Source organism: Echiichthys vipera (genome assembly GCF_963691815.1).
Source record: "Echiichthys vipera genome assembly, chromosome: 3".
Classification (NCBI taxonomy): domain Eukaryota; kingdom Metazoa; phylum Chordata; class Actinopteri; order Perciformes; family Trachinidae; genus Echiichthys; species Echiichthys vipera.
Window position 1 is genome coordinate 15,008,341 of NC_139828.1, and position 12,563 is coordinate 15,020,903.

General features: G+C 39.3%; 1 protein-coding gene across 1 annotated transcript in view; it reads left to right on the forward strand.

The window, feature by feature from the left end:
• Positions 1 to 12,563, forward strand: part of pex5la (peroxisomal biogenesis factor 5-like a) — a gene marked incomplete at both ends in the record, with an annotated part of 96,127 nt that overhangs the window by 79,691 nt on the left and 3,873 nt on the right. The window contains 5 exons of the mRNA XM_083940194.1: positions 2,798 to 2,914; positions 4,122 to 4,265; positions 5,886 to 5,956; positions 8,010 to 8,228; positions 9,814 to 9,979. Coding sequence (XP_083796320.1) covers positions 2,798 to 2,914; positions 4,122 to 4,265; positions 5,886 to 5,956; positions 8,010 to 8,228; positions 9,814 to 9,979 — 717 coding nt within the window. The remainder of the gene's footprint in view (positions 1 to 2,797; positions 2,915 to 4,121; positions 4,266 to 5,885; positions 5,957 to 8,009; positions 8,229 to 9,813; positions 9,980 to 12,563) is intronic.

Here is a 12,563-nt window from a genome sequence, read left to right on the forward strand (position 1 = left end):
GGCTGTAAAGAGACTTAACAGTGGAAAGGAAAGGAAGCATTTACAGCCGTGATAGCAGCTCTGTGAAGCTGTATGTGGCACAGCATGGCTAATATGCTCACAATGACAATGCCAACATGCTGATGTTTAGAAGGTATGATGCAATATTTGCCATCTTGGTTTTTAGCCATTTTCTAATAAGCACTAAACACTAAGTACAGCTGAGGGTGATGAGAAAGCCATTCGTTTTACAGGTATTTTACAGGTGATCACTAAAGCTATTACAATTCTTGAATAATTGTTGAAATATTTCAGTCTGGACCAAAGTGGTGGACAGAAAAATCATTACTTCCTTTGCATCTCAAATTCTAAAACATCTTCATAAAAGTTTCAAAACGGTGTATAGGTAAAAATGTATACATGTCTTCTGCTTATCTGTTTTATAATAAATCTACTGTTGAAAAGTCACCACATGAGCCTTTAAATCAGCTCTAAAATAAACCAGTATGCAATGTGGAGATGGTAAAACAGGACAGATACTGTGTGTTCCTGTTTTATAGTTAAATCCCTTGATGCAGCTGTTTGAACACACTGAAATGGTTTCAACTCCTTGGCTAAGGTGGCTTAACACAGTGTTGCACAAGTCAAAGTGAGAGGAGGAGATAAAGGCACATATAATCCTCTCTGTCTGTCTGTATCACTTAAATTAATGATGGTTCTGACTAAAGCAGTGTCTCAGACTACTCCGTTTTTGGCGGCTCGTGTTTACTGACAAAGAACAGGTTGAATCTAGCTGGAAACAAAACAAAAAACAATGTCATATGGTTAATACCATTAAAAATATACAGAGATTAAAATTAAAATATTCTTTCCTCCAGAGTAAGAAGTTAGACAGTGTGTCATCGGCAAAACAACGAAAGTCCTTTTCATACCGATTGAATGACCTAAAAAGAGCCCCTACACTGTGATCCTTCATGTATTTTCAAAACTATACAGTGATTTTTAAGATTCATACAATCAGTTCAAATATAAGCAAAAAGTTGTCAAGTCATCATACTTTTCCGACCATACCATACTTTAACGCTGTGAATTTAAACAAAACTACTTGGTTAGGTTAAGGCAGCAAAACCATACTTGGTTAGGTATAAGAACACATTGTGGTTTTGGTTCAAATAAGTTTGTTACATTGAAAACCTGGTGCGTCTCATACGGAAGGAGCCCTTGTGCGACGGTATCTGACACTGAGGGCTGTGTATTTGTCAATGCGCCAGTATTTGTCAACCTGGGAATGAGAACGTTCTGACTTTTCACATGGTTGTGGAATTTGTATCTACACAGAAAAAAACTTAACCTTCAGTCCAACTTTGAATATGAAAATTAGAATTGTCCCCCAACACTTATCCTGCCCCATCACAATAAACAATCAAACTCAAGAGGAAAATTGTACGTCCGTCATGATTAAATTTCCTCAAGTTGCTCTTCACTCCGCCATTTGACTGCATTTTTTCCAAACCACTCGTCTTTTCTGATCTTGATTTCAGGCCTTCATCTGCATCTAGCTAAGCCGATTAGTTGAACAAATGACACACACATCCCTCTCTTAAATCTGATTGAATGCTGGGTTTGAGGGGAAAGTACAAATGGACAGTTTCTTCAATGTTCTGAAGTTATGAAATGAGGCAAACTGATCATTCAAACACCATTACTGTGATCACAACAGTTGATTGCTGAAGTGTAAAACAATTTCAGACAGAAGTTTAATGTGGAAATTGGAAATGTGTTTTTTAAAGCATAATCTCTTATAGTGATTTATTGACTTCTTCTCTTTACTGCAAGAGTCAGATGACACTGACAGTTACTCCATGCTGGTCATCATGGTGCAGTATTAGCAATTTATATAAGCAACTTTTTAAATTGAGTGTAAATGCTGATTCCTAAAATGACTTTCCCTTATTATTTTTTGAACCATTTAATTTAAGCCATCTCAATTGGAAGGTATGTGGTAACATCCCATTACACTGCACTAAGATATCATTTTTGAATGTACATTGCAGGCAAAGAAAATAATAAAAGTTATGTACCAAAATATTTAGATTAGATTTAGATATACTTAAAGCATGCCTGTTGTTGTTGATGGAAGAAATTACATGCATGACTAATTTAAGCTTGTGTCTAACGGGTTCTTATAGGCTTTAGTTTCCAGTTGAATATAAAATTAAAAGCTTTTCCAGGAGGTGGAATGGCATATTCAACTGATGGGTTATTCCTCCACGATAACCTTCGAGGATTTGGCCAGCTAACTGAAATGCCAACAAAAAACAGTTCAAATGTCAAGCTAACAGAGAGGTTTTGTCCTGCAGACGAGCATTTTGTGCATATCTTAACCGATCGTATATGAAAATACCAGCCTGTTTTTCAGGTGTACAAACAATATTGTTGCCAACCCCATCAGTAAACATTGATACTTCATTAGTAACTGTTAAGTATTAATTTATTTTGCATTTTAAAAGACCTCTCAATCAATTTGAAAGTGGAAGTAGGTTTTAATTTGGTTTGCATTGTAATTACAGATAGCTCCTTTGAGCTCTGACTTGACTTGCAAATGTGATGAGTCATCAGAAGTGTGGAGGCCCATACGTTACAGCCAGTGAGCCGGACAGACGTGACATTTCCAATAGTAGGATGATTACAGGAGCTGTTGTTCTACTGTGCACTAATCACTCATTCCTTCCTTCTTCAACTCCCCCTCCCCCGTCTATCCATCCTCCCTCCTCACACTGTGTCCCTCTCTCGCTCTCTCTTTCTCTGACGTCTGTAGTCAGATACCGAGTTCTGGGATAAGATGCAGGCAGAGTGGGAAGAGCTTGCTCGGCGGAACTGGCTGACGGAAAACGAGCAGGCGCAGATTCCCTCCTCGGTCTCTCCACATGAGAAGGTCACTATCATTACAATGATTCAATCAGCATGTGTAGAAATGTGTCTGGATGACACTAATGGAGAGATATACAGAATTGACAGCTTCTGTAGAGTTAACAAGCAACTTAGTTAAGCAACAATTGAAAATGAATTTAATGAATAAATGATATAAAGTATATTTAAAGTTAAAAAATTAAAGGAAGAGTTTCACATTTTGGGAAATTTCTTGCAGAGAATTAGATTAGAAGATTGATGCCACGCTCATGCCTGTACCTTATGTATAACACTTGAGTCAGGAAGTGATTAGCGTAGCTGTGCATAAATACTGAAAGCAGGGTGGAAAATCCAGCCTGGCTCTGTCCAGAGTTCAAATATATGCCTATACCAACACCCCTGAAGCTCAAAAATTAACATGTTCTATCTTGTTTGTTTTATTCGAGTGATTTAATAGGAGATAGTTTGCTGAGAAAGCTAGCTCTTTCCCTCTGTGTCCAGTCTTTAGGCTAAGATGGTCATCTCCAGGTCCTAGCTTCATACCTAATGCATGAGGTGAAATTAGATTGGAATCAGTCTCCTTACTTACACCTCAATTCAGAGCCCAAAATGTGCATAGGTTTAAAGTTTACCAGGGAATTAAAATCCTTAGGAAACAATATTTCTTTAATAAACGGGTTACTTTTTATGTTAAATGTACTTAATGATCAGATTTATGTTACCATTACATGAATATAGAACACTTTGTACAATGAAGCCTATATTCTGTACAGTATAGTATCACCATATGTGATATAAAGTCATGTTTGTGGGTCTCAGAGGACAGAGCATATGGCTGAGCAGTGTACTTTATGCATTAACTGACCTTCCTCTATAAGGGAATTATATGAGATCAGACCTCTGGGATTTCTGATTGATCCCAGTGCAGAACTAGTTCTTATGAAAAAGCTGTACTAAAGTCATCACGCTCAGAAGCAGGCAACAACACACAAGGGTAATCACAGTTTAAAAATGCAAAGTTTAACATTTAAAGAGAACCGACAAACCCCGGGGATCTCAGCCCAGGTTTGATGTGAAGCAGAAAAGATCAATTCCTGCTTTTGGGGCTAAGCTTAAATAAACAACTGCACAGGACAGTTGCCCTGGTTTGCATTGAATATGTAAGAGACCTGAAACTGACATTGCCACTGTCCCTATCTTTATTTTTTTATTTTTTATTTTTTTGCTGTCAGGGTTACTACTTCCACACAGATAATCCTTATAAAGACTTGCCTAACGCATTCGAAGAGGGACTAAAGAAGTCTCGAGAGGGGGACTTGCAAAACGCTGTGCTTATGCTGGAAGGAGCTGTCTTACAAGACCCGCAAGATTCAGAGGTGAATTCATTGAGTACACACATTGTTTTTTTCCTTATTTATCCAGACAGAGGACAGACAGGAGACATTTCTACAGTATGCACAGCTGGGCGATGAAGGCACATTTACAGCATACCTGCCCAATAAAACTAAAGTCAACCCGACTAGAGCAGTCGGGATTTTAGGTGCAAATTTATGGCCCCAAAAAACTCCACCTAATGTGGAAAAAATAGAGGAAGAAGCCCCCAGTGACCACACAGGCTGTGTAAAGCAGATTTAGCAGACAGCCCACAGGCAGGACACTGATTTCCTGTAGAGGGCAAACAATTTACTTTCTTACTAAAAGAGTTGTTTAGTGTAGGAAAAATACTCAACTTGTTCATACTTTTGATGAGAATTTCCATTTGCCCAGTGAGCTGAATAATAGCTCATTCTGCAGGTTTTTTCTCCTTATTGTATTCTCCTCGTTTCTAAAGCAGTGACCTCTTTGCAGGCTGAAAGAGCAAAGCCTTCATACAAAGTACTTTCGGAATCCCCTGGAATATACAGAAATGTGCCAGTTATTCCGAGGAGAGGATTATCCCGCGGTGTATGGAACTAATACGATTCAAAAATTCCTTCTTGGGGTGCTTAGTGGCTTATTGCCCCACTGTGAAGACCTCTGAATCATTCAGAAATAATTTCGACCCTCATTTCAAAGAGAAAAAAAAAAAGCATCGACAGAGATTAGCCTGAGAACATGTTATTAAGAGTGCCCTTACAGACACAAATACAGAGGAGTAATCTCATAATCTCACATTTCGGATTTGAGGCTGGTTATATCATTGTCTGCCCTCTTGTGCTGATCAAGGGTACTTTCAATTTGCATGTTCCTGCTGAGGACCAACACTGGCACAGAGATCAAATGCAGTGCTCACACAGTCACATTCAAGGCTTACTTAGTTGATTAATCTATTAATTAATTTACAGAAAATGACTCAGCATGATTTCAGAGGCTCAGATTATCATTTAAACCATGTTTTAAGCTAAAGTGCCAAATATTTGCTTGTTCCAGCTTCTCCAGTGAGAGAGTTTGCTACTTCTCTCTATTTTATATCATAGTAAATTGAATATTTGCTGATTTTAACACATTCATTGTACATAACAAGAAATATGAACATGCCACCTGGGGCTCGGGGAGTCTTAGATGTGCTGATTTGTCTGACCAACAGTCCAAAACCAAATATTTTCAGCGTAAAAATGACTCAAATAAATAAATCCATAATCACAATTAAGTTCATCTTAATTAAGAGTCCTCATTTTTATTATAACTTCACTTTTTCAAAGAGCAGTATGTCAATTTAATGGAGTATTGTATGGAGTAATGTATGGAACACTTTACACACAATTTCTAATCATTATTACTAATCATCTCATTTTACCTCATAAGAATTTTACATTTGAAAGAGTTCTGAATGTTTAAATCCTCTGTATTGATGTGTCTGAATGCCTGGCATCAGTCGCTCTGCTGGATGCCACTTATTATGCCAGACAGATGATGCTGAGCCACCGTCACTGTGTTTCAGCCCATGGAGAATACCAGCTATAAAGTCCAGGTTCCGTCCTGTTGTTAACTGTTACCTGTATTTTGTTTCCCTGAAGGCTTGGCAAGTGTTGGGGACCACACAGGCTGAAAATGAGAATGAGCAGGCAGCAATCGTCTCCCTCCAGAGGTAAGGAGAAACAAAAAGTCCCATTTAAAATCAAAAATCGCTCTCAGACTTTGTAAGCAAGAAGTGGGACTAAAGCTATGATCAGGAACAAAAACAAGCAGACCCAACCCAACATAAACCCGCATAGTTTCTGTCCAAGCCTGAATCACGGCTGCAGTTTTGAGCCCAAGTCCAAGTGAAAACCCAAATTCTCACTGTAAAAAGATCAATTTATTACAAGCTAAAGACGACTTAAGTATTTTCAGTGTTGTAATAGACATTTGTGACAAAAACGTTCCTTCTTGAATGTTCAAAACAGCCCAAAAACATATAACAGTATTCCGTATTTAATATTACATATTAAATAGAAACTGTACAAGATTTCTCCTTATTAATTAAATGCGGGAGCCGAAAATTGTCTGCAGTTAATCGGGTACTTGCAGAGAATCAAAGCTCTATGGGGAAAATGTTAAAAGATGAGACCCATCGTATGAAATTTGTTAACTTTTTGACAGAAGTCTATTCAGCAACTTAAAATTCTAATGTGAAGATTGGTTATAAAATAGTCCTAAGAAGAAGAGCTTCACCATTTTACTTAAATAACCAGCAATTTGAAAGAAAACATACAGTGATTTTTATTCCTAAAATAGAGACACCCCACATGGATGGTGATTGCACAGAGCCAGGCTATGAGCCCTCAATGGGAGGTGGCACACTTTCATTCATAACACTGCTGAAGCCAGAAGTTGCACCTTTCTGAGAGTGTGAACACTGACAAGTCAACTGAAAACACAGGAGACAGCCATTCAGGAAAAAACATCTATTCTTTTTTTGCGACACAGATGGTCTGTGGAGTAAAAATAATACTAATGAAAAATAAATAAAACCTTAAATTGCTCTTCTACGAAAATGGGATAACAAAGGATGTGAATTATTTATTTTGCAATCCCAAGAATCTCACTTAATCCAAGAGACTCATGCATATTGTGAAACACCATTCAGACCTTAGTTTGCATGGTGTAGATTTGAGTTTGTTTATCATGTAATCGCTCCATCTGTGAGGGGACTGTTTGGGTACGAAGAGAGATTATATGTTTAACTGGCATTAGTCCTGTTGTTGCTACACTGCCAACACTTCAGTTGGCAAGTACCATGTTATCCTGCTTTATTCAGCTTTTTTTTACCACTTCATTAAATATTGTTACACAGACAAAAAAAACATATTGAAAATAAACATTTTGTTTGTTAATGTCCAGCTTTGTCTCCATGGCAAAAACCAAAGCATTTTTTGAATTTCAGTAGGTAACTGAAGAGGCAACAATGTGACTGATGTATTTTAAGTTAGAACTGGCAGTTTAAAAAAATCTGCCAAATATGGGAAAGTCCTGGAATAACATGGGTGTCTCATCACTCTAGACATGAGAAAAATACGGATGAAGGGACTCTTAACATTTCAAAAGACACATACAAAGTGTACAGTGGATTCGCATGACCTCAACCAAAGTTTATGTAATCTTCACCTACATCATATTGCAGTGGGTGACTGAAATAATTTGGTTTGCCTGAGATTATAAGGGTTTTAAGGAAGTTGGCCCATCAGATGTAGCAAATCTGTCTAGAAAATTCTCTTGATGAAAGACAAATCTTGTTTTGGCCTCTCCTCCAGTTTCTTAACTAATCCAAGTTGTTCATCCAACACAGGGCTGCTCTTCTCCCCTTTTAAATTACAAAAGTTAATGTAGATCTTAGTGACAGTTGTCCAAATGATATAAGACATAATATAACTTTAGCTCACAAATGCTCTTCCGATCTCTATCTCTGGAGCAATCACCATATCCTTAATGCAAACCTTATGCAAATCACCAAACCCTGCTGCGGAGGGCAGCATGCAAACCATGTGCTCTGCATGGAGAGATGCAGCTCCTCCATCCTGACCCAGAAATCATTAGCCTCCGCCTGATGTTCCATTGCTTTGGCCTGTCCCAATTAATGCCTGTCAAATCTAGATTTTCCTTTGAAGTTCACACTTTACGCCATTTCTTCTCTCCCATGCCCGGGGCCTGTCTCCATCCAGGTGTTTGGAGCTCCACCCAAACAACCTCCCAGCCCTCATGGCTCTGGCAGTGAGCCTGACCAACACTGGTATGCGCAATGATGCCTGTGAGGCCCTGCTATGCTGGCTGCGACACAATCCAAAGTACAAGCACATGCTGAAGGGCAAGACCCACCTGATTGGATCCCCAAACTCCCAACGCAGGATGTCTACTGCTCTCAACGTGGGCAGACACGAAAGGTGGAGTATTTCGACTGAATGGGCAAACAGTTCAACAATACTTCAGCTGTATTTTTAGGAACAAACAATAGGGTTGCTCAGAGGAGACATTTTAACCTCTTTATCTGGTAAACATTTTTCACATTCAAAAACAAGACCTTTACTGACTTTTCAGATTCTCATTTGTTTCACTTAAACTGCTCTGACTCTGTCAGGGACAGCAAAAACTTATTTCAAGGTCTCTCAACCATGACTGTTAATTGTGTTATTTCACTGGCGAGGTGGCAAACATGGAACCAAGTTTGTCCATCTTGTCGAGCTGCTCTTACTGCTGTTAGAAGGCTGTTAGATACAGTATATCAGATTGAAAAGGCCTTATTCTGCACCCAAGGTAAAATAGATCTGTCACTGTTTTCTCCTCTTTAATCCATGCATCATCATTTTTGTCTTGGCTTCTTACTCCATCCCACACTCTGAAAGGGAACACAGGAGTGAAACTAAACAACAACAAAAAACACAGTGATTCAGAAAGAATCTACTAAAGTACTGAAAGCTGAAAACAGAAAGGCCAACAGTCTCATGCATAGACAATCGACATTAGCTGCCGAAGTCACACTTGATGGGATGAGACGGTCACAGATTGTCCATGATCAGCCCTGCTGCCAACCAGATAGGCCACGGCTTGGCTTGGCGCTGCAAAAGTGAAATGGCCCGGATAAAGTACAGTAACTCAAGAGAACCATTGAATTCATAATGTTTATCATGCAAGCTATTTTAAATTTGGCCCAGAGTGTCTGTAGTGGCCAGGTCCACAGGAGTGGCGGTCCAGAAGCACATTCGCCCATTCACTCCCATACATGCAGGAGACCACCTCCCAAAAATGTTTTGGATACCAATCAAAAGGCTCATAATTATCTTCAGACCCTCTACTAAAAAATGCATGTGGGCATAATTTCAGACCCTACTAAAATGAAGTTATGGGAAGGAAAAGGAAGGTGCGCGGATAAAAAGAGCCATAGTGAAACAACTTCAGCAGCTTAGGTCCCGTCTTGGTAGAGCCCAGTGCAAGCCTCTGGCAGTAACTCATGATGTCCCCCCCCCCATATCCAATAACTGTATAAAATGCCATTGAAATAAACAAACTTACCATTCAACATTATATAATAACTAAATTTAAAAAACTACTATTTTTTCTGCCAGAAGACTCGATTTACATAGACGGAACTAATGAACAGAAACACACGACTCTCTGCATTATTTTTTTGCTCTTGTTTCTCTTTTCCTCACTTTTTCTCTCCTTTACCCTCCTGTCAATCTCCCTTTCTCATTTTCTTACACTCTGAATTAAAGTCAACATGCAGTACAGTGCACATCATAGCTCTGCGATCTTAAGAGCGCTCACTCAGCAGCCTTAAGTCACACTAATCCTTAGCTATGTGTGTGTGTGTGTGTGTGTGTGTGTGTGTGTGTGTGTGTGTGTGTGTGTGTGTGTGTGTGTGTGTGTGTGTGTGTGTGTGTGTGTGTGTGTGTGTGTGTGTGTGTGTGTGTGTGTGTGTGTGTGTGTGTGTGTGTGTGTGTGTGTGTGTGTGTGTGTGTGTGTCCACAGCTCCCTGCTACCAGAGGTCAAAGAGCTCTTCCTGGAAGCAGTTCAGCACAACTCTGACAGCATTGACCCGGATTTGCAGACGGGCCTCGGGGTGCTATACAATGTCAGCGGAGAGTTCAACAAAGCTGTGGAGGCTTTTAATACAGCCCTGTCAGTGCGGCCCGAGGTAGGAACTTCACACACACACACACCCACAGACACACGGAAACATGCAGATTAGGCAGAGTGAAGCTGCAGTTGTACAAACGCTTTTCAGAGGCAGAAATGCTCTGCTCATTAATCAAGTCGAGCCTCAGTGGCAGGAACCATGTATGAAGAAGTGCAAATCACCTCATTTTAAACATAAAAAGGCAAAAAAGTTGAAATATTTAATCAAATACAGCATTCAAACATAATTGATTTCCCTTTTCGCCATCATTTAATGCAGTTGCATATTGTGGAATACAAGTTAACACAACAAAAATCTAAATATATGGAGGATTATAATATCCTTTGTATTGTGCAACATATACAATACATTGGTTTCTTTAAGATAGTATGAGTAATGACACAAAAGATTGAGTACCATACAGTATGACATTGACAGTGTTGTATATCAACACTTTCTTAAAGGGTCAGTTTACCCCAAATCATACAGTACTTTTCCTTATCACACCCAGTGGTGGAGATATCTAAATTCTGATAATTCTGACATTCCATATGTGCTGGGGTCTCACTGGCAGAGGTCTCACTAGCTGCCTGTAAGCTGTGGTTAGTGAACACATGGGATGCACTGGTTTCCGTGCAGAGACAACATGTCTGACAGCTGGTTGACTCCAGCTGGCACTCTATTATGCCACTGATGTAAACTCTGAACCTTTCATGAAACACTATTCATGGATGATCAGAGGCTCATTCACAAAGCCTTTTCCCCAGCTGATAACATTTTACAAAATCGTTACTGCTTTTTTTTGCCGATTGGCCTCCAAGGATGCTGGCTCATTTGCATATCCTAGCTGGTGGCTGTTGATAGTTTCATATGATCTTCACTGTATAAGTGAAGACTGAAATTTAAACAAAATTTCATTCCTTCACAAATAGTATAACTCTCAAGACGGTAGTACATTTCCCAATGTGTATGAATCGTGCAATAATGATGAAAATAAAAACAGAAACTATGACAATTGTACAACCCCATTTCCAAAAAAGTTGAGACACTGTGTAAAACATAAATAGAAACAGAAAAATATTGAAAACATACATTTTATTGAAAGTAGTACAAAGACAACTTGTCAAATGATGATGAGAAATGTCATTGTTTTTTGAAAATTATACACCCAGAAAAGTTACTATTTCAGCAAGACAATGCCAAACCACATTATGCATGTTTACAACAGCAGGGCTCCGTAGTAAAAAAGTCTGGTTGCTTAACTGGCCTGTCTGCAGGTCCAGCAACGCTAGAGATGAGCCGGATATACGAGTACAGATGACACACTTTTGCAGAGTACGAGTATGATATGAGTAATACGCATCAATATCCGTGCTCGGATTGAATGAAAATCCTCATTAGCAGACTGTGTCTGCCTTCTGTGATGTGTTTGACAGCGCCGCTCCGCTGCTGTGTCCCCCTCACACACACACACACTCTCCGCCTCTCCCTCACTCAGACTCGCAGGGTTTTCCTTTAACTTTTGAGTTTGTTCAGCTTCAGGTTTGTTTTAACTTCGGTTTGTACTCACTTATTAACTGTAGAGTTCTGTAAACGTGGGTTCGTTCAGACGTGCTGCTTGGTAGAATAGGGCTCGCGTTGCATCTCTGCCTGTGGAGATTTGTTTTCTTTTTCTTTTTTTAACTGTCTGACACTTTCTTGCTGTATTCGATAAAAAAATAAAGGAAGTAGTGGTATAAATATTACAAATTAATTAAGCTACGCATACACACACTCCTACTCCCCGCCGGTCGTCAGAGTTTGTTTTCTCTCTCTCTCTCTCTCTCTCTCTCTCTCTCTCTCTCTCTCTTAATGCTGATACTGTCCTGTAAATAGTTTTCTAATTAGCAATAAATATAGCAATTTCTGACCAACTCATATCAATTGCATGCTTATAATAACATACTGATTAAAGCCCCGGCCATTTCAAGACAACTTGACCCACTTCCGGGTTAAATCCCACCCACATTCCGAGTACAGATACAGATATGGACACTTCATATGGTAAACAGATACAGATACAGATAATGCTGTACTCGCTCATCCCTATTTGCCGCATTATGAGACTTGAAATACAACAAAGGAGACCCCAAACTTTTCAACAGCTGGAATCCTGAATCAAGCAAGAATAAGAAAACATTCCCTTTTCAAAATGACAGCAATTGGTCTCCTCAGTTCCCAAATGCTTTCAGAGTTGTTAAAAGAAGAGGTGATGCAACCGAGTGGTAAAAATGACCCTGTCCCATCTTTGCTGAAATGTGTTGCTGTGTGTCATCATGACAAAATCTGGTCCTGGAGACACCTACTGTAGCAGGAACTAACACAGAGGCGGTTGAATTTAGTTTTACTAGTCTGTAGTAATAGCACAATATTTGCAGTAATCATAGAATGCATATTATTGGCTATGTTCTTCAATTGGTCTGATTTGGCCTCTGAGAAACACATCAGGTGCCTAAAATCTGCTATAAATACACACACAACATTTAAGCCGCTGCACACAAGAAAACCATGATCTGTCACACACCATGTGTTCCCAGGAAAACACATACAGCTTGTACACATC